The 19088-nt window shown below is 46.0% G+C and overlaps 1 protein-coding gene across 1 annotated transcript in view; it reads left to right on the forward strand.

The window, feature by feature from the left end:
* Window positions 1-19088, forward strand: part of LOC139264363 (protein Jumonji-like) — a 447980-nt gene that overhangs the window by 303412 nt on the left and 125480 nt on the right. Inside the window, exon 5 of the mRNA XM_070880677.1 lies at window positions 15264-15443. Within this exon, the coding sequence (XP_070736778.1) occupies window positions 15264-15443 (180 nt within the window). The remainder of the gene's footprint in view (window positions 1-15263; window positions 15444-19088) is intronic.

The following is a 19088-nucleotide window of genomic DNA, read 5'->3' on the forward strand; positions in this document are numbered from 1 at the left end:
ACCAAGCTTTTGGTTACCTGGCCTAATATCCCCCCCGTGTGGTTCGGTATCAAATTTTGTTGTTGATACTCCTGTGAAGCACCTTGGGATGTTTTATGACATTAAAGGCGCTTTATAAATGCAAGGTGGTTGTTTATTCTGTGGGCTGATTGGAGAAAGGAACAAGCTGCACATATACAAGAATTACAAATGAGTAATTGGGGCAAGGGCAAAATGGAGAAGAAAAGATTCACATAGCTCAGCAATAGCAAAGAGTTCAGTCAACCTCTGGCCAGAATCCCATCTGGTAGATATAATGGAATTGCTGATGGCGGCAGCCAGTGAAGCTGTGCCCCTGGAGGAACAAAGTTAAATGATGTTTTGATTATTTCAGAAGTATCTATGCCATTAGAGTCACCTCACTGTGCATTTGCTGTTACATGCTGTTGACATGTGACAAGTTAGAAAATGTCTATTTATACATAATGTCAGATAAAGTTTTTTCTTTTAATAAAAGGTTTCAACCAGCTGTATCTCTGGGAGGTCTGTAAGGAATGGATCTCGTTATTCTGTGTCAAAGTTGGTAACTGTTTATATCCAAATAGACTCTGTCATCACATTCAATGGGACATCTGTTCTTAAATGAGATTTTTTGTTACATCATCATCATTATGGGCAGTCCCTCGAAACGAGGATGACTTGCTTCCATGCCGAAAGGGATGAGTTCACAGGTGTTTCAATGAAGGACCTAATATTCCAGATCCCGAACTACATGTTGAAGAGTGGAAGATGCCTGTGCATGGATTTTTTGACATGTGGTGGCACCACACGGGCTTGACAGAGCTAGGTCTTGGTCTAGTGGCAAGGATTACCGGAGACCAACTCTGTTGTGTATTTGGCTGCACAAAATATTGATCCATTAAGGAATTGTTTTTTTTAGAGGCAAAACTCTGTTGAGGGGAATTAGTTAGGGAGCAGCACTATCCAGATATTAACACTTCACCTCAAGATCTGTTTACTTCAAAGAAATGGCTGTAAGATTAAATAAAAACAAAAAATGTTGGAAATCTCTGCGGGTCAGGCAGCATCTGTGGAGAGAAAAACAGAGTTAACATTTCAGGTCAATGACCCATCGTCAGAACTGACGAATGTTCGAAATGAACAGATTCTTAAGGAACACTGAAAGGGGGAGGGGAAGAAAGAACAAAAGGGAAGGTCTGTGATAGGGTGGAAGGCAGTAAGATGAAAGTTGTCCCATGGCATAAATCACAACTCTGGTTGCTAAAGTTTAGTTCAGACAAAAAGTTAAAATTCTGAGTGAACTGGATTTTGTGTCCCACCCCGCCCACATACAACATGATATCCTAAAGTTCTTAACAGATGCTAAGAAACTTGTTCTAAAAATGATGTGGTGAATTCTATTTTTGCTAAATATTGTGCTCTTTCAGTTTTTGACTATCATTTGGCTTCTATATATTTAACCACTATGCATTGGTCTGATGGGGTGTTAGGTTCCACCTTTTAAGGAGGGACAGAAAAACGTGGTGGGCACACCTGACATGATCTCCAGTGATTGATATAGCTTGACTAGAGGGCTAATTGTTAAGGCTGCGTCTGTTTGTACTAACTGAAAGGCAGCCGTTTCTCTGGCTCTCATTTTCACATAACCTATTGCTCCCCTTGGAGGATAAGCCACACCCTGAAGTTCCTCTGGAATGTGCAGCTGGAACCGCCCAGCCCAAGTTCTGACTGATTTTCCAATTTGTAATTTGATCCATTTTGACTTCAGAAGCCACAGAGGATAGATCTCCCCAAAAGCCACCAAGTTGCAGCCGAAGTCCATTACCCCAGTGCTGCCTCCGCCAGCTAAAGTCTCTTACCCCAGCACATGTGCTACCTCCCCCAGCCAAGTTCCAGCTGAAGTCCCTTACCCCAGCGCAAGTGCATCCCTTCCCCAACTGAAGTCCCTTATACCAGCTCAAGTGCTGCATCCGCCAGCTGAAGACCCTTACCCCAGCGCAAGTGCATCCCTCCCACAGCCGAAGTCCCTTACCAAGCGCAAGACCTTACTCCACCCCCCCCCCCCACCCCCCATCCCCCATAGATGGGTAGATGGGGCATTGTGTGCGGATTGTTAACAGGTTTATTGGGTATGAAGTGAATAGTGACAGTGTCGTGACTTCTGGATTTCATCTACCCCAACGATGTCTCTTGTAACACACACACCAAGCATGCACGCATCAGGGGGTTGGAAGAACGTGATCCGTCTCTCCTCTCCGATTCCCCCCCCCCCCCCCCCCCAATCTGTGTCTCTTTCCCCCCCCCCGCCCCCAAGCTCACTCTCTTTTCCCCCCTTCCCCAAGCGCGTTCTCTCTCTCTCTCTCTCTCTCTCTCTCTCGCTTTCTCTTTTTCTCTCTCTCTCTTCCCCACCCCCAAGCTCTTGCTCTCTCTTTCCCCCCCCCCCCCCCCCAAATTGCTCTCTTCCCTCACCGCTCCCCGCCCCAGGCTCACGCTCTCTCCCCAAGCTCTCTCTTTCTCTCTCCTCCTTCCCTCCCCCAGCTCTTTTCTCGCTCTGCCCGACGCTGTAGGATGCCTCGGGGCCCGCGTCCCACTTGGAGCTCAGCGGTATAAGCGGCTCGGAGCTTAGCACTGTGGGAGGCTTGGCGGATGTGTTCGGCTGCTCATTGGAGGTAACATGGTGTTGGGCGCATGCACAGAAAAGGATTAGTAGGAATTGGGGTGGGGGGTGGAGTCTGTGATATTTGTCCTAACTCTCACTTCTGTGCATGTGTCAGGAGACGCTTGTGCAGAAGGGAGATTTAGTACAAATAGATACTCCAAATTGTTAAACCAGGGCACATTTAACCTATAACTTGACAGAGTAAGGAAGCAGAGTTCAGTTCATGAAAAATGTCTGCTAATGGAAAGCGTTGATTAGCCATGAAGTTGCGATACAAATGGTGATGGGGGTGGGGGAGAAGAGGGAGTCTGAACAGTGACCACTAGGTATTGAGCATTTGCTATGAAGAGTTTGCAGAATATCCACATTAATTCTTGCAGAGAAACTGTAAACAGCTAGTTGTTTCCAAAAAAATGGTGAATGTGTTCAGCAGTGTCAAGAGTCTTTCAAATGTAAAGTTTTATTTAATTTGCAACTGTGTTTTGACTCGTTCCTGTCACATAGTCTGTAAGGTTCTTAGTAAGAATGAGGTCTTTGTTTTGGGATCTTGTAATGGGTTCTGCAGAAATGGTACATAAAGGAATGTTTCCAGTCCCCAGGCTCACATAAAACCCAAACATTTATAGAGTGATGCATGCTTTGTATTACAAAGATGCTATAAACATTGGAAATGTGCATTAATGTGGATATGCTGTTGTGCAGAGCACTTCACATGGACCTCGGTAATAAGTAGTTGCACAAACCATGTTGAGCAGGTTCTGTAAGTTAAAAATAACTTTGGGTCTCATGAATCTGGTTTAGAGATATTTACAACACCAAAAACCTAATTGAGTGATGGGTGAACTGAAATACACTGTACTATTACTGTGTGACCGAAGCGCTCATTTCAATAATACTTAGAAACACTCTCCAGACATGGCTACAGTGAGTATCAGCATGGTTATGCTTAGAAATATCAGAAATACCAGCATGGAATCTGGCCCAACCAGTTCATGTTGGTGTATACCCTCCATGTGAGAAAGTATTTCTAATCACATTTACCCACCATGTTCCCATATCCGTTATCTCTTCATCATCTTTTCTTTCATCCACCTATCCAATCTAATCTTTACTTGTTGACTTCGTTTCTGCCTCAACTACTAACCATGACACAGAATTCCAGTGTCTCACAACTCTGTGTAAAGATGTTTCTCTTCATCTCTTTTCTTAATCTGTTGCATTTAATATGGCATCTATTGACCCGTCATTAGTGGAAACAATCTGCTTCGATCGACCTTGTCCCATTCTTTCACAATTGTAAGCACTTTTATCACATTGTCTCATAATGTGCGCTATTCTAATGAAAGAAAAATCTAATTATTTAAGTCTTTCTTCGTATTTATGTTTTCTCATACCAAACAGCATCTTGGTGTTGTACCATCTCTATAACCTCAATATCATTCCTATTGTGTGGAATCCAGTACTGTACTTGATTGAAGCCTTAAGGTTTTATACAGGTTCATCATTACCTCTTGGCTTTTATATTCGATACCTTGTGATAAAACGTAGAATTCCATTAGTGCTTTTTCACAGCCTTATAAGCCTGAGGTGCTGCATTTAATAGCCTGTGAACCTCTACCCGCAAATCCTTCTGATCTTGTGCAACATCGAGTCTATTCCCATTCAAGGTAGAAACCACCTTTACCAAAATCTATCACCACATACTTACTGACATTGAATTTCATCTACAACTTTTTTGCTCATTTCCCTCATCTTCTCAATATCCTGTTGCAGCTTCCTTCAATCTTCCAAAGAGTACCTCCTTTTTCAGTATTGTCTGCAAATGTCGACCCCACTCTTTCTAGGCCTATATGTAAGTCATTGATACACACAGTGAACAGAGTGACCCCAGAACCGAATCCATGTTGGACTCCCATGAAGTTTGGAACCACAGTGCCAAAGATTGTAATGTGCCACAGTAAAACTTGCACATCACAACAACCCTGTAGTTCTCATTCCATTGTAGAATTTAATCGGTGGTATCTAAGGCAGAAAAAGCAGAAAGGTGAGGAATGATAAAAGGCCATTCACCACATTGATTTAAATGTACTAGAGGACCAACTTCACCCAATCTAGTATCCAACTGCATTTCTGATTGCACCTAATATTTTTTGCCTTACCTAGCAGATTATTTGCCATATTTATCATTTTTAGAGTGAACCATTCTTTTTTACTAATAAATGTATTTAAATTTGCCGCCTCCTGTCCGGACTCACCTATATTCTCGGTTCGGGTAAAGAGCAGGGAAATTTGATTAGAGTGGATAGCACCAGTTGAAGAGCTAGCACTACCACAGGCACGATGGGTTGAATGGCCTTGTTCTGTGCTACAGTTTCTATGATAACCTATTTCTAGCATTCAGCACTTTAATTATTTCAATAAGTCCCTCTTCCTAATTTCTATTTTCCCTCCTTTACATTTGCTCTTCTCTGCACCCTCTATGTGCATTTATGTCTCTTTCGAATTGTGGTGGTGAAAATCCAAGTCTGATCAATCAGTGCATTATAAAGCCTCAGCATAATTTCTTTTCAGACTTGTACTCCACTGTTCTGCCTATATAACCCAACATTCTCTTTGCTTTTTTAATTGCTTCTCCACATTCTCTTGACACTGAAAGTGACTGCTCCACAGCTGTGATCTCCAGTAAAAATCATTGACTAGTCACAGATGTGGCTACGACAACACTGTTTTAGCCACATGCACTAATTTTAGTAGAAAACAGCTTACATACACTCGTATAATACAGCTAAATGTACTTCACAAGTGTATATTTACTTAACATCTACCACCATTCAGTAATCAAGGAAGTAAAGCACTCATAATAATCAAAAACAAACTCTGCTTTTCGTCTTACCATTTTACTAATAAACGCACAAAAATGTTAAAGTGCACATGTAAAGGCCATGCAAATAAGTACTGAGATCATATGCCCAATGAAGTTTTTTTTATTCACTAATCATAAATGTAATTATCCACATCTGGATGACCAATTAGCCACAAAGTGGCTTAACATATTGGGACAACACTGGTCCACAGTTAGTTGTAGGTACATTTCTAAGTCTCCAATTGGCTTCAGGATCATTGGGTCAGGATTGCTGTCCTGTAATCCCTCCAGGTAAACAGTGTAAATTGGGCGAGAATAGGATGATGCCCAGCTGTGCTGCCTCTTTACCCAGCCGATACTCAGTTTCTAGCTTCTCCTATGAAATTTGGATAGATGGACAAGGTAGTGAAATGAAGGGTGCTAATGCCCATCGAACCATACCCCAGTATAAGCCACTGTCTTTGGACAGGTGAGATTCAGAGACATGTAATGGTTGGTTTTTATAATATTCATACTGTAGGAGTGATTCCATGAGCCAGCCATGGTGAATGCATCTTGGGGACAACTATAAGCTGTACACCCGTGATTAAGAGTGATGCATCTCCTGTGAGCGCAATCCTGTGGAGCACTTGAACTATGAAAAATGCCCAGCAGTATAATTATTGACATTGTTCTTGGAAACTTGAATTGTGTTTCGAGGGTGTGTTTGGAAGACAACACCAGGGCACTGCCCGTTACAAAAGCAATGTACTGCGGATGCTGGAAATCTGAAATAAAAACAGGAAATACTCAGCAGGTCGGGCAGCATCTGTGGAGAGAAAAACAGAGTTAACGTTTCGGGTCGATGACTTTACATCTGAACTATATCTAACTGGTCTAATACTATTAGGCATATTTGTTTAAACTACAGAATGAAAACAATTGCACTCAATAATACTCCTAAATCATCACAAATAGTTTCCAACAATGCAACACACCTGTAACTAACACTAAATGCTGGAAATACTGAGCAGGTCAGGCAGCATCTGTGGATAGAGAAACAGAGTTAATGGGCCCAAGTTTCCGCCCTCTGTAAAAATGGCGCACCTCCATAAGGTGCGCTGACTTTCTAAAATAAAAAGGGCGCCGAAAACTTACCTTGTGATTCTGCGAGCTCCTCAGGACGTCTTCGGCCTCGGCATGGCGCAGCACAAGGGGTTGGGCGGGGCCACGTCCCGATGCTGAAAACAGTGCCGGAACCTCTGCACATGCGCGCTAGAGTGTGCGCGCATGTGCAATAGCTCCTCGCAGCCCGAATCTGTGCAGGCTGCGTGGGAGGGGCCCAAAGAGCGCCGTCCCTAGCCCTGGCCAAATAGGCTCACCGGACATTGAAGATCGGGACTCGGGCTTCCATCCCGTTCAGCTCCCCGCCGCCTCCCCCTCCCGTTCAGCTCCCCACCACTTCCCCCTCCCGTTCAGCTTTCCACACCCCCCTCCCTTTCAGCCTCTTCCTCCCCCTCCCTCCCATTCAGGGGCTCCTCTCCCCACCCCCCTCTTCCCTACCCCCTCCATCCTCCACCCCCTCCATCCTCTTCCCCTCCATCCTCCACCCCCTCCATCCTCCTCCCCTCCACCCTCCTCCCCTCCACCCTCCTCCCCTCCGTCCTCCTCCCCTCCGTCCTCCTCCCCTCCGTCCTCCTCCCCTCCGTCCTCCTCGCCCTCCGTCCTCCTCCCCTCCGTCCTCCTCCCTCCGTCCTCCTCCCCTCCGTCCTCCTCCCCTCCGTCCTCCTCCTCCCTCCTCCTCCCCTCCGTCCTCCTCCCCTCCGTCCTCCTCCCCTCCGTCCTCTCCCCTCCCGTCCTCCTCCCTCCGCCTCCTCCCCTCCATCCTCCTCCTCTCCATCCTCCTCCCCACCATCCTCCTCCCCTCCATCCTCCTCCCCTCCATCCTCCACATCCTCCTCCCTCCATCCTCCTCCCTCCATCCTCCTCCCCTCCATCCTCCTCCCCTCCATCCTCTCCTCCATCCTCCTCCCCTCCTTCCTCCTCCCCTCCATCCTCCTCCCCTCCATCCTCCTCCTCCATCCTCCTCCCCTCCATCCTCCTCCCCTCCACCCTCCTCCCCTCCACCCTCCTCCCCTCCACCCTCCTCCCCTCCACCCTCCTCCCCTCCACCCTCCTCCCCTCCACCCTCCTCCCCTCCACCCTCCTCCCCTCCACCCTCCTCCCCTCCACCCTCCTCCCCTCCACCCTCCTCCCCTCCACCCTCCTCCCCTCCATCCTCCTCCCCTCCATCCTCCTCCCCTCCATCCTCCTCCCCTCCATCCTCCCTCCCCTCCATCCTCCCTCCCCTCCATCCTCCTCCCTCCATCCTCCTCCCCTCCATCCTCCTCCCTCCATCCTCCTCCCCTCCATCCTCCTCCCCTCCATCCTCCTCCCCTCCATCCTCCCTCCCCTCCATCCTCCTCCCCTCCATCCTCCTCCCCTCCATCCTCCTCCCCTCCATCCTCCTCCCCTCCATCCTCCTCCCCTCCATCCTCCTCCCCTCCATCCTCCTCCCTCCATCCTCCTCCCTCCATCCTCCTCCCTCCATCCTCCTCCCCTCCATCCTCCTCCCTCCCCCTCCCCTCCACCCCTTGCTGTCAGAAACACAGACACTGGGGGGGCCCTGTCCCAGAATGCGGTTGGAGGCTCCCAGGTGCTGCAGTAGGTGAGTAGAACTTAATTTTTACATTTATTGATTTTTTTATTATTTCTATTTTTTTTGATTTTATTGGTTCCTTTATTTATCATTTATTATTGATGGTGGCTCTTTATTTGTAAAAGTGAAGTGTTTAATGTTTGTAAACTGCCCCCCCACCACCATCTCTTGTTCCCTACGCCTGATTTATAAGTGTAGGCAAGGTTTTTCTGTGTGTACCAAAATCTACACTTACTCCATTCTAAGTTAATTTGGAGTCAGTTTTCGCTGCCTAAACTTGCAAAACAGGCGTAAGTGGGAGGACACGCCCCTTTTTGGGGAAAAAAATCTGTTCTAAAATGAAACTATTCTAACTCACTAGAACTGGAGCAAACTAAATGCCGAGAATTGCAATTTCTAAGATGCTCCATTCTAAACTAGTTGCTCCAAAAAAATAGGAGCAACTCGGGTCGAAACTAGAGCCCAATGTTTCGGGTCGAAACTAGAGCCCAATGTTTCAGGTCGATAACTTGTCATCTGAACTATATCGAACTGGTCTATCTTTTTCATATTTCAGTATTTTTTTCAGTGTGAAAGTTCGGGGAGGGGGGAATAATCTGGGCCACAAAGTGAGGTTAAGATTTTTACAACGCTGAACTTATGGACAGAAAAAAAAACGCGCTCTATTTATTTCAAGGCTCAATTTTTAAGACTCAAAAATAAGTTTTAAATTGTTCAGTTGCTGACATGCATCCAGGCTACTCCAGTGTACAATGTCATAATTTTGAGCTTAATGTTGTGTGATATTTACAACATGAATTTGGTGAAACACAAGTTCCACCCGTTTTTCGGTGGTCCCCGGGTGGTGCGCCATTTTTTACCGCTGTGGCCGAGTGGGCAGGAGTTCCATCCTGCTTTTCTAGGCGGTAGCAGGAATGGAGTGCAGCGGGTGGTGGCCGGTGGAGGAGGCTTTTCGACTCAGGAATCTTCGGCTCCCGAGTTGTGCACACGCGCGCAGCTGTCAAGCTCCGCCCCCTCCCCCTCCTCCCCCCCCCCCCCCCCCCCCCACCACCACCGAGAGGCACCAACGAGTGGCCAGAGACACAACCTGAAATCGCTGTGGGGATGGGGCGGAGGGCGGAGAGAGATCGCTGTGGGGGGCGGTGTGAGGAGAGAGATCGCTGTGTGTGTGTGTGTGGGGGGCGGAGGGGGGGAGTGATCGCTGTTGAGGAGGGGAACATGGTATGGAGAGAATGCTGTTGGGGAGGGGGAGAGAGACTGGGGGGAGTGAGAGAAACTAATATTTTTTATTATTGTTCATTAATAAAGGAGTAAATAAGTCTTTATTAGATCATTTATATTATTGCCTAGCACTAGAAAATACTCCAATCCATTTAAAAAATACTTCAAACTGTGGAGAACTTTAAAGATCTGTGTAATATCAAATAAACTTGTCAGCTCTGTGTACATACTGCCCACTTAAGATCCACCTTCTCCAGGACGATATGCAGTTCCAGCGGTATGTTGGTGGTATGTCATGAAACGTGCAGTTTTGGGTGGTATATGGTCGGTCTACATGGGTGGGCGGTGTTCATACCGCTCACCGGTATGTCACTCATGAAATTTCCGTTAGTGGTATATACCTGTTTTTTGACGAAACTTGTGTTTTTGGGCAGTATGTTGATGAATTTCGGGCCCATAGTCTCCTATAGGCTTGGCACGTATTGCAGGTACATATGGACATTTGTAAATGGATTTTCTCATTAACATCAGTTGTCAGTGCATTTTGAAATAGAAGGCCGTGACCCACCTATGGATTTTAATATATAATAGATTGTTGCAGTGTACAAGTCTTCACAATGACAGCACCTGGTGAGGTCCCTGTTACTTCCTTTTGATATTTATGGAGCAGTAATGTTATTTTTGCTGTATATTTACAATATAACCATCCTCTATAAGATAAAGGAGTCTGTGTTTGGCTTTCTATGATTTTTCCTGAGAATTTTGTAATTTTATTTGTATCCCACTTAAAGGCTGAAGATAAGTACGGGTGGGAATATCACCAATGTGAAATAATTCCTCGTCAACTTTCCCCACTGTCGTCTCTTCTTCCCCACACCCCAACCCCCCCCCCCCTCCCTGTCGCCCACCCAAAGCAAGTGATGGTAAAAGGTGATAAGCCCATTTTGTAGGAGACTTTGATGTTTGTTTTATTTGGTCTCCTTCCGCCCTGCTTAGCAAGGAGCTATTCAACTGAAATTATAACAAAATCAGTATCCATTCTAATCTGGATGCTGGTCAGAATTCAATGCTATGTACTATGCCGATCTTATAAGTTCCTTGTCTCCCAATCAATGTGGAATGAATGCCAATTTTTCCAATTTCCTAAAGCATCATTGCTGAAAAGAGTTGAGCAGCTTTTCTACTGACTGCAGACTTGCAATGATGGTTGTTTACAGGGAGGCAAAACAAATTAAATCTTCAGAAATCTACGGTAAAAATTCTAGTTAAAAATTATTTTTTAACAACCTTGCCTGGACAGATAGGTAAAGAAAGTATTTTATGTTGACAGTATATTCTGTTCCTGCCCCCCCTCCCACCCAAAACAACAATTGTGTTATATTAATTACTGGATGTTTCTGGTTTCATTTATAATGAGGGGAGGGAAAGATTTAAAAAAATGATACCATCATCTTGATTTTGTGGAATTTACAGTGAAATCTCCCCAGATATCTGCGCTCCTCCAATTCTGGTCTCTTGTGTATCTCTGATTTTTATCGCTTCACCATTGGCAGCCGTAACTTTAGCAGCCTGAACCCTAGGCTCTGGAATTCCTTCCCTAAACCTCTCCCCATCTCTCTACTCCTTTTATGATGCTCCTCCACCTCTTTGACCAAGCTTTTGGTCACCTGTCCTAATATCTCCTTATGTGACTCGATGTCAAATTTTGTTTGATAAAGCTCCTGTGAAGCACCTTGGGATGCTTTATTATGTTAAAGGCACTATATAACTGCAAGTTGTTGTTGAAGTCTATTGTGAGACATTTTAGGAAAAGGCTATTTGACTCAGCATCAGTTTTTTTCCCTTGGATCAATCCTCACTACCTATCTTCTCACCGTATCCCTCAGTCCATTCCCACTCCAGAATTGCATCCATTTAACAATGGTCCAGTGATCCCATGCGAGTTACTTTGCGCCCAAGTTTCGACCTCAGTTGCTCCTGATTTTTTGGAGCAACTGGTGTAGAACGGAGTATCTTAGAAATTCAAATTCTCGGCATTTAGTTTGCTCCAGTTCTAGTCAGTTAGAACAGTTTCACTTTGGAACAGAATTTTTTTTCAAAAGGGAGCGTGTCCGGCCACTTACGCCTGTTTTCAAAGTTTCGTCAGTGAAAACTTACTCCAAACTAACTTAGAATGGAGTAAGTGAAGATTTTTGTACGCTGGAAAAAAACCTTGTCTACACTTTAGAAAATCAGGCGTAGGTTACAAATCAGGCGTAGGAAATGGGGGGGGGGGGTTTAAAGGGAAGTTTACAAACATTAAACACTTCAGTTTTACAAATAAAGAGCCATCATCAATAATAAATGATAAAAACATCAATAAATCAACCAATAAATCAATCAAAAAAAATTAATAATAAATATATATATTTTTTTAAATCAATAAATAAAACATTTTCTACTTACCGACTGTAGCACCAGGAGCCCTCCAACAGCGTGCTGGGATGCCCCCCCAGTGTGTCTCTGTCAGTGTCTCTATCCCTCTGTCTGTCTGTCTGTCTGTGTGTGTCTCTCTCTATCTGTCAGTGTCTGTGTTTCTGACAGCAAGGGATGGGGGGGGAGGGATGGGGGAGATGGGGGGGGGGGGGGAAGGGGAAAGAGGGGAAAGGGGGGGAGAAGGAGAAGAGGGGGAAGGAGAAGGGGGAGGGAGGCTGAATGGGCCGGGCCCGGCCGGGCCCAAGACTTCGGGCAGGGCCCGTCCCCAGCACCAGATTTTACAGGTAGGTGGCTTTGGGTCGGGTCGGGGGAGCGCGGGTCGGGTCGGGGGGACGGAGGGAGGTCGGGTTGGTTCGGGTAGGGAGGGAGCGTGGGTCGGGTCGGTTCATGTCTGGGGCGGGGGGAGGGAGGTCGGGTCGGAGGGGCGGGGCTGGTGGGGGAGGGAGGGAGAGGGAGGTCAGGTGGGGAGCGCGGATCGGGTCCAGTCCGGGGGGGGTGGGGGGGGGGGAGGTGAGCGGTGAGCGGGAGTTGGGTCGGTGCCGGTGGGGGGGGGGTGGGAGGAGCGGGAGTTGGGTCGGTGTTGGGAGGAAGCAGGAGCCGGGCGTGGGAGGCAGCCTTATGCACGCAACCCCAGTGAGGCCATTCGGCCAGGGCTAGGGGCTGCGTGCTTCGGGCCCCTCCCACACAGTTTTGGACGCCTGGAGCTACTGCACATGCGCGCCCACTGTAGCGCGCATGTGCAGAGGTCCCGGCACTGTTTTCAGCGCAGGGACCTAGCTCCGCCCCCTACAGCTCGTGCTGCGCCGCGCCCGGCTCCAGAGAACCAGCAAGGAGCCGGAGAATCTAAGTTTTTTTTTTTAGGCGCACTTTGTGGCGCGAAAAACGGGCGTCCAGGTCGGGGCTACGCCGTTCTAGGCACGGCCCGAAACTTGGGCCCATAACGCTTATCCACAATGAATTGTATCTGCGCACATATCTGAAGATCCAAAAATTTGTGAATCTGGTTGTATTCTTCCTCATTATTTGTCCCATTTCCTTTTTTGGTCTTGCAGTCAAACTTGAGTTTTTTGCTTACTATAGTTTTAAAAAGCAAAGGTTCCAATGAATGATCACAGGGCTGCTCAGCTTGTAACCTCTTTTCCAGTCTGAGCAGTTTTCATTTATAATAGCCTTCTATTTTGTGTTTTTAACCCTTTTCTGCATATCTGTATCATTCCTTCATCTTATATTCTGTGAATCTTCAACAACAACTTGTATTTATATAGCGCCTTTAACGTAGTAAAACCTCCCAAGGCGCTTCACAGGAGTGTTATAAGGCAAAGATTTGACACCGAGCCACATAAGGAGAAATTAGGGTAAGATGACCAAAAGTTTGGTCAAAGTGGTAGGTTTTAAGGAGCATCTTAAAGGAGGAAAGAGACATAGCAAGGTGGAGAGGGAATTCCAGAGCTTGAGGCCTAGGCAACAGGAGGCACGGCCACCAATGGTTGAGCAATTATAATCAGGGATGCTCGAGAGGGCAGAGTTAGAGCAGTGCGGATATCTCGGGTGGGGGGTTGTAGAGCTGGAAGAGATTCGAGATGGGGAGGGGCGAGGCCATGGAGGGAGTTGAAAAGGATGAGAATTTTGAAATTGAGGTGTTGCTTAACCAGGAGCCAGCGTAGGTCAGCGAGCACAGGGGTGATGGATCAGTGGGAGTTAGGACATGGGCAACAGAGTTTACGTAGGGTGGAATGAGGGAGGCAGCCAGGAGTGCATTGGAATAGTCCAGTCTAGAGGTAACAAAGGCATGATTGAGGGTTTCAGCAGCAGATGGGCGATGTTATGGAGGTGGAATTAGGCAGTCTTTGTTACGCCGCAGATATGTGGCTGGAAGCTCATTTCAGGGTCAAATATGCCACCAAGGTTGCGAACTGTGTGGTTCAGCCTCAGACAGAAGTTGGGGAGAGGGATGAAGTCAGTGGCCAAGGAACACTGTTTGTGACGAGGTCCGAAAACAATAGCTTCAGTCTTCCCAATATTTAATTGGAGAAAATTTGTGCTCATCCAGAACTGGATGTCGGACAATCTGTCTGACAATTTAGAGACCGTGGCGAGCTCAAGAGAAGTGGTGGTAAGGTCGAGCTGGGTATCGTCAGCGTACATGTGGAAACTGACGCCGTGTTTTTGGATGATGTCGCCGAGCGGCAGCATTTAGATGAGAAATAGGAAGAGGCCAAGGATAGATCCTTCGGGGACACCAGAGGTAACGATGTGGGAGTGGGAAGAGAAGCCATTGCAGGAGATTTTCTGGCTACAATTAGATCGCTATTAATGGAACCAGGTGAGTGCAGTCCCACCCAGCTGGATGATGGTGGAGGGGGATGGAGTGGTCAACTGTGTCAAAGGCTACAGACAAGTCGAGAAGGATGAGGAGAAATAGCTTACCTCTGTCACCATCACATAGGATTTCACTTGTGACTTTGGAGAGCCGTTTCGGTACTGTGGCAGGGGTGGAAACATGATTGAATTTTCAAGCATAGAGTTGCGGGAAAGATGAACATGAATTTGGGAGGACTTTGGAGAGGAAAGGGAGGTTGGTGATGGGATGGTAGTTTGCAAGGAGGGGGTTAACGGTTGTTTTTTTGAGGAGACGAATGATGATGGAAGATTTGAGGGAGAAGGGGACAGTACCTGAGGAGAGAGAACCATTAACAATGTCAGCTAACATGGGAGCCAGAAAAGGAAGTTAGGTGGTCAGCAGTTTGGTGGAAATAGGATCGAGGGAGCAGGAAGTGGGTCTCATGGACAAGATCAGCTTGGAGAGGGCTTGAGGGAAGATCGGAGAGAAACTGGAGAAATCTGCGAGTTCAGGGCTAGGGCAGGGGGGAACCTTAAAGCAAGTTTGGCCTTGTGGACAAGGTGAAGGAAGGGAAGTGGCAGAGGCATCTGAATGGATGGTCTCAATCTTAGAGACAATTTGAAGCCCCCTCCCCAAATGAAAATGTTTCCTGTTGCTGAGATTCTGAACTATTGAGTTCTGTTCAGGATCACCGATTTATGGTTTTTGTGGGGGAAAAAAAGATACATTTTTGCCTTTTTAACTCCAAAACACTGGTATAGATCTCAATACTATGTATCAAAAATGGATTTTCTGTATATTAGTGGGCCTGATTTTTGGTTTTAATCTGAAATGATCTGTTGTGCTCGACAGAAAATGTTTTGTGGCAGTTGTCTATTTTCCATTGATTTTACCCAGAAATCTACTGTTGGTGAGTTCAGCTCTGAATGGGTAATGTACCATCAAACATGATGATAGTTCTTTGGGTGCCAATTAATATGAATTGTACAAAGAGAAGTAAAACAGTTTCTGTTTTAAATGTACTTAGGCTCTCCTGCCCTGCCGAACAACATGATGTATTTCGGAAGTTCCCAGGATGACATTGATGAAGTAGAAGAGGACGATGAGTGTGAAGATGTCAAAACACTTCCAAACAATGCTTCATCTTCATGCCATTCAACACCTAGGAAAGGAAAACCACAGGGTAAACAAGTCCTTAATGGTCACGGTAGGTTCATTTATAACTATTGAAACTAGTAGCTGCAGACTGCAACTTTGATAGAAGGTTGACTGCTAATGTAATGTGCAGTTAATGGAATGTGGGAACCTTCAAAGGCATGTCTTTAAGTTTAGATTTAACACCCAAAGGGTAACCCTCCAACATACCAAAACCAGCTAACATGCATTCATGAGGACCGTTCAGCAAAAAATGACTGCAGAAACAAGTGCCAGTTCATTTGTGCAGACCCGGGCAACTTGGAATGTCTGAATATCTGGTAATCAATGTTATTAAGTTGCACAGGCTCGCAGCAATCTAATGGTCTCACCCAGGCCGCTCATCATTTTAAATTGGACAACCGCGCATGCGTAGAAATTTGAATGTGCCGCGCAGCCCTTAAAAGGGGCCACGCACCAAAAAAAAATTAGAGGGAACATTGCTGCTAATGGATTGAGACATTTGGTAATAGGCGAGTACTTTAATTACCTCAAGGTGGAGCCTGCATATTCCTACGCTTATACAAAGGTAGCCAGTCACAAGTACAAACCGGACGGTCTGTACCTGGGCAGGACCGGAACCAATGTCCGAGGGGGAGTGTTTGCTAGTGCTGTTGGGGAGGGGTTAAACTAATATAGCAGGGGGATGTGAACCTATGCAGGGAGACAGAGGGAAATAGAATGAGAGCAGAAGCAAAAGATAGAAAGAACAAAAGTAAAAGTGGAGGGCGGAGAAACCCAAGGCAAAAATCAAAAAGGGCCATATTACAGCAAAATTGTAAAAGGGCAAAGTGTGTTGAAAAGACAAGTCTGAAGGCTCTGTGCTCAATGCGAGGAGTATTCATAATAAGGTGGACGAATTAACTGCACAGGCAGCAATTAATGAATATGATATAATCACGGAAACACGACTCCAGGGTGACCAAGGCCGGGAACTCAACATCCAGCGGTATTCAACATTCAGGAAGGATAGACAGAAAGGAAAAGGAGGTGGGGTAGCATTGCTGGTTAAAGAGGAAATTAACACAATAGTAAGGAAGGACATTAGCTGGGATGATGTGGAATCTGTATGGGTGGAGCTGCGGAATACCAAAGGGCAGAAAACGCTGGTGGGAGTTGTGTACAGACCACCAAACAGTAGTAGTGCGGTTAGAGACAGCATCAAACAGGAAATTGGGGATGCGTGCAATAAAGGTACAGCAGTTATCATGGGCAACTTCAATCTACATATAGATTGGGCTAACCAAACTGGCAGCAATACGGTGGAGGAGGATTTCCTGGAGTGTATTAGGGATGGTTTTCTCGACCAGTATGTCGAGGAACCAACTAGAGGGCTGGCCATCCTAGACTGGGTGATGTGTAATGCAAAAGGACTAGTTAGCAATCTTGTTGTGCGAGGCCCCTTGGGGAAGAGTGATCATAATATGGTAGAATTCTTTAAGATGGAGAGTGACACAGTTAAATCAGAGACTAGGGTCCTGAACTTAAGGGAAGGTAATTTCGATGGTATGAGACGTAAATTGGCTAGAATAGACTGGCAAATGATACTTAAAGGGTTCACGGTGGATAGGCAATGGCAAACATTTAAAGATCACATGGATGAGCTTCAACAATTGTACATCCCTGTCTAGAGTAAAAATAAACGGGGAAGGTGGCTCAACCATGGCTAACAAGGGAAATTAAGGATAGTGTTAAATCCAAGTATGAGGCATATAAATTGGCCAGTAAAAGCAGCAAATCTGAGGACTAGGAGAAATTTAGAATTCAGCAGAGGAGGACAAAGGGTTTAATTAGGAGGGGGAAAATAGAGTATGAGAGGAAGCTTGCTGGGAACATAAAAACTGACTGCAAAAGCTTCTATAGATATGTGAAGAGAAAAAGATTAGTGAAGACAAACATAGGTCCCTTGTAGTCAGATTCAGGTGAATTTATAATGGGGAACAAAGAAATGGCAGACCAGTTGAACAAGTACCTTGGTTCTGTCTTCACGAAGGAAGACACAAATAACCTTTCGGAAGTACTAGGGGACTGAGGATCTCGTGAGAAGGTGGAACTGAAGAATATCCTTATTAGGCGGGAAATTGTGTTGGGGAAATTGATGGGATTGAAGGCTGATAAATCTCCGGGGCCTGATAATCTGCATCCCAAAGTACTTAAGGAAGTGGCCCTAGAAATAGTGGATGCATTGGTGATCATTTTCCAACAATCTATCGACTCTGGATCAGTTCCTATGGACTGGAGGGTGGCTAATGTAACACCACTTTTTAAAAAAGGAGGGAGAGAGAAAACTGGTAATTATAGACCGGTTAACCTGACATCAGTAGTGGGGAAAAATGTTGGAATCAATTATTAAAGATGAAATAGCAGCGCATTTGGAAAGCAGTGACAGGATTGGTCCAAGTCAGCATGGATTTATGAAAGGGAAATCATGCTTCACAAATCTTCTAGAATTTTTTGAGGATGTAACTAGTAGAGTGGACAAGGGAGAACCAGTGGATGTGGTGTATTTGGACTTTCAAAAGGCTTTTGACAAGGTCCCACACAAGAGATTGGTGTGCAAAATTAAAGCACATGGTATTGGGGGTAATTTACTGATGTGGATAGAGAGGGAGCAGAGAGTTGGGATAAACTGGTCCTTTTCAGAATGGCAGGCAGTGACTAATGGAATGCCGCGGGGCTTAGTGCTGGGACCCCAGCTATTTACAATATACATTAATGATTTAGATGAAGAAATTGAGTGCAATATCTCCAAGTTTGCAGATGACACTAAACTGGGTGGCGGTGTGAGCTGTGAGGAGGACGCTAAGAGGCTGCAGGTTGACTTGGACAGGTTAGGTGAGTGGGCAAATGCATGGCAGATGCAGTATAATGTGGATAAATGTGAGGTTATCCACTTTGGTGGCAAAAACACAAAGGCAGAATATTATCTGAATGGCAGCAGATTAGGAAAAGGGAAGGTGCAACGAGACCTGGGGGTCATGGTACATCAGTCATTGAAAGTTGGCATGCAGGTACAGCAGGCGGTGAAAAAGGCGAATGGTATGTTGGCCTTCAATGGTAGGGGATTTGAGTATAGGAGCTGGTGAGGTCTAACTGCAGTTGTACAGGGTCTTGGTGAGGCCTCACCTGGAATATTGTGTTCAGTTTTGGTCTCCTAATCTGAGGAAGGATGTTCTTGCTATTGAGGGAGTGCAGCGAAGGTTCACCACACTGATTCCTGGGATGGCTGGACTGACATATGAGGAGAGATTGGGCCTGTATTCACTGGAGTTTAGAAGGATGCGAGGGTATCTCATAGAAACATACAAAATTCTGACGAGACTGGGCAGGTTAAATGCAGGAAGAATGTTCCCGGTGTTGGGGAAGTCCAGAACTAGGGGACACAGTCTAAGGATAAGGGGTAAGCCATTTAAGACTGAGATGAGGAGAAACTTCTTCACTCAGAGAGTTGTTAACCTGTGGCATTCTCTACCGCAGAGCGTTGTTGATGCCAGTTCATTGGAAATATTCAAGAGGGAGTTAGATATGGCTCTTACGGCTAAAGGGATCAAGGGGTATGGAGAGAAAGCAGGAAAGGGGTACTGAGGTGAATGATCAGCCATGATCTTACTAAATGGTGGTGCAGGCTCGGGGGTGAGTGGCCTACTCCTGCACCTAT

Source organism: Pristiophorus japonicus, chromosome 5 (genome assembly GCF_044704955.1).
Source record: "Pristiophorus japonicus isolate sPriJap1 chromosome 5, sPriJap1.hap1, whole genome shotgun sequence".
NCBI lineage: Eukaryota > Metazoa > Chordata > Chondrichthyes > Pristiophoridae > Pristiophorus > Pristiophorus japonicus.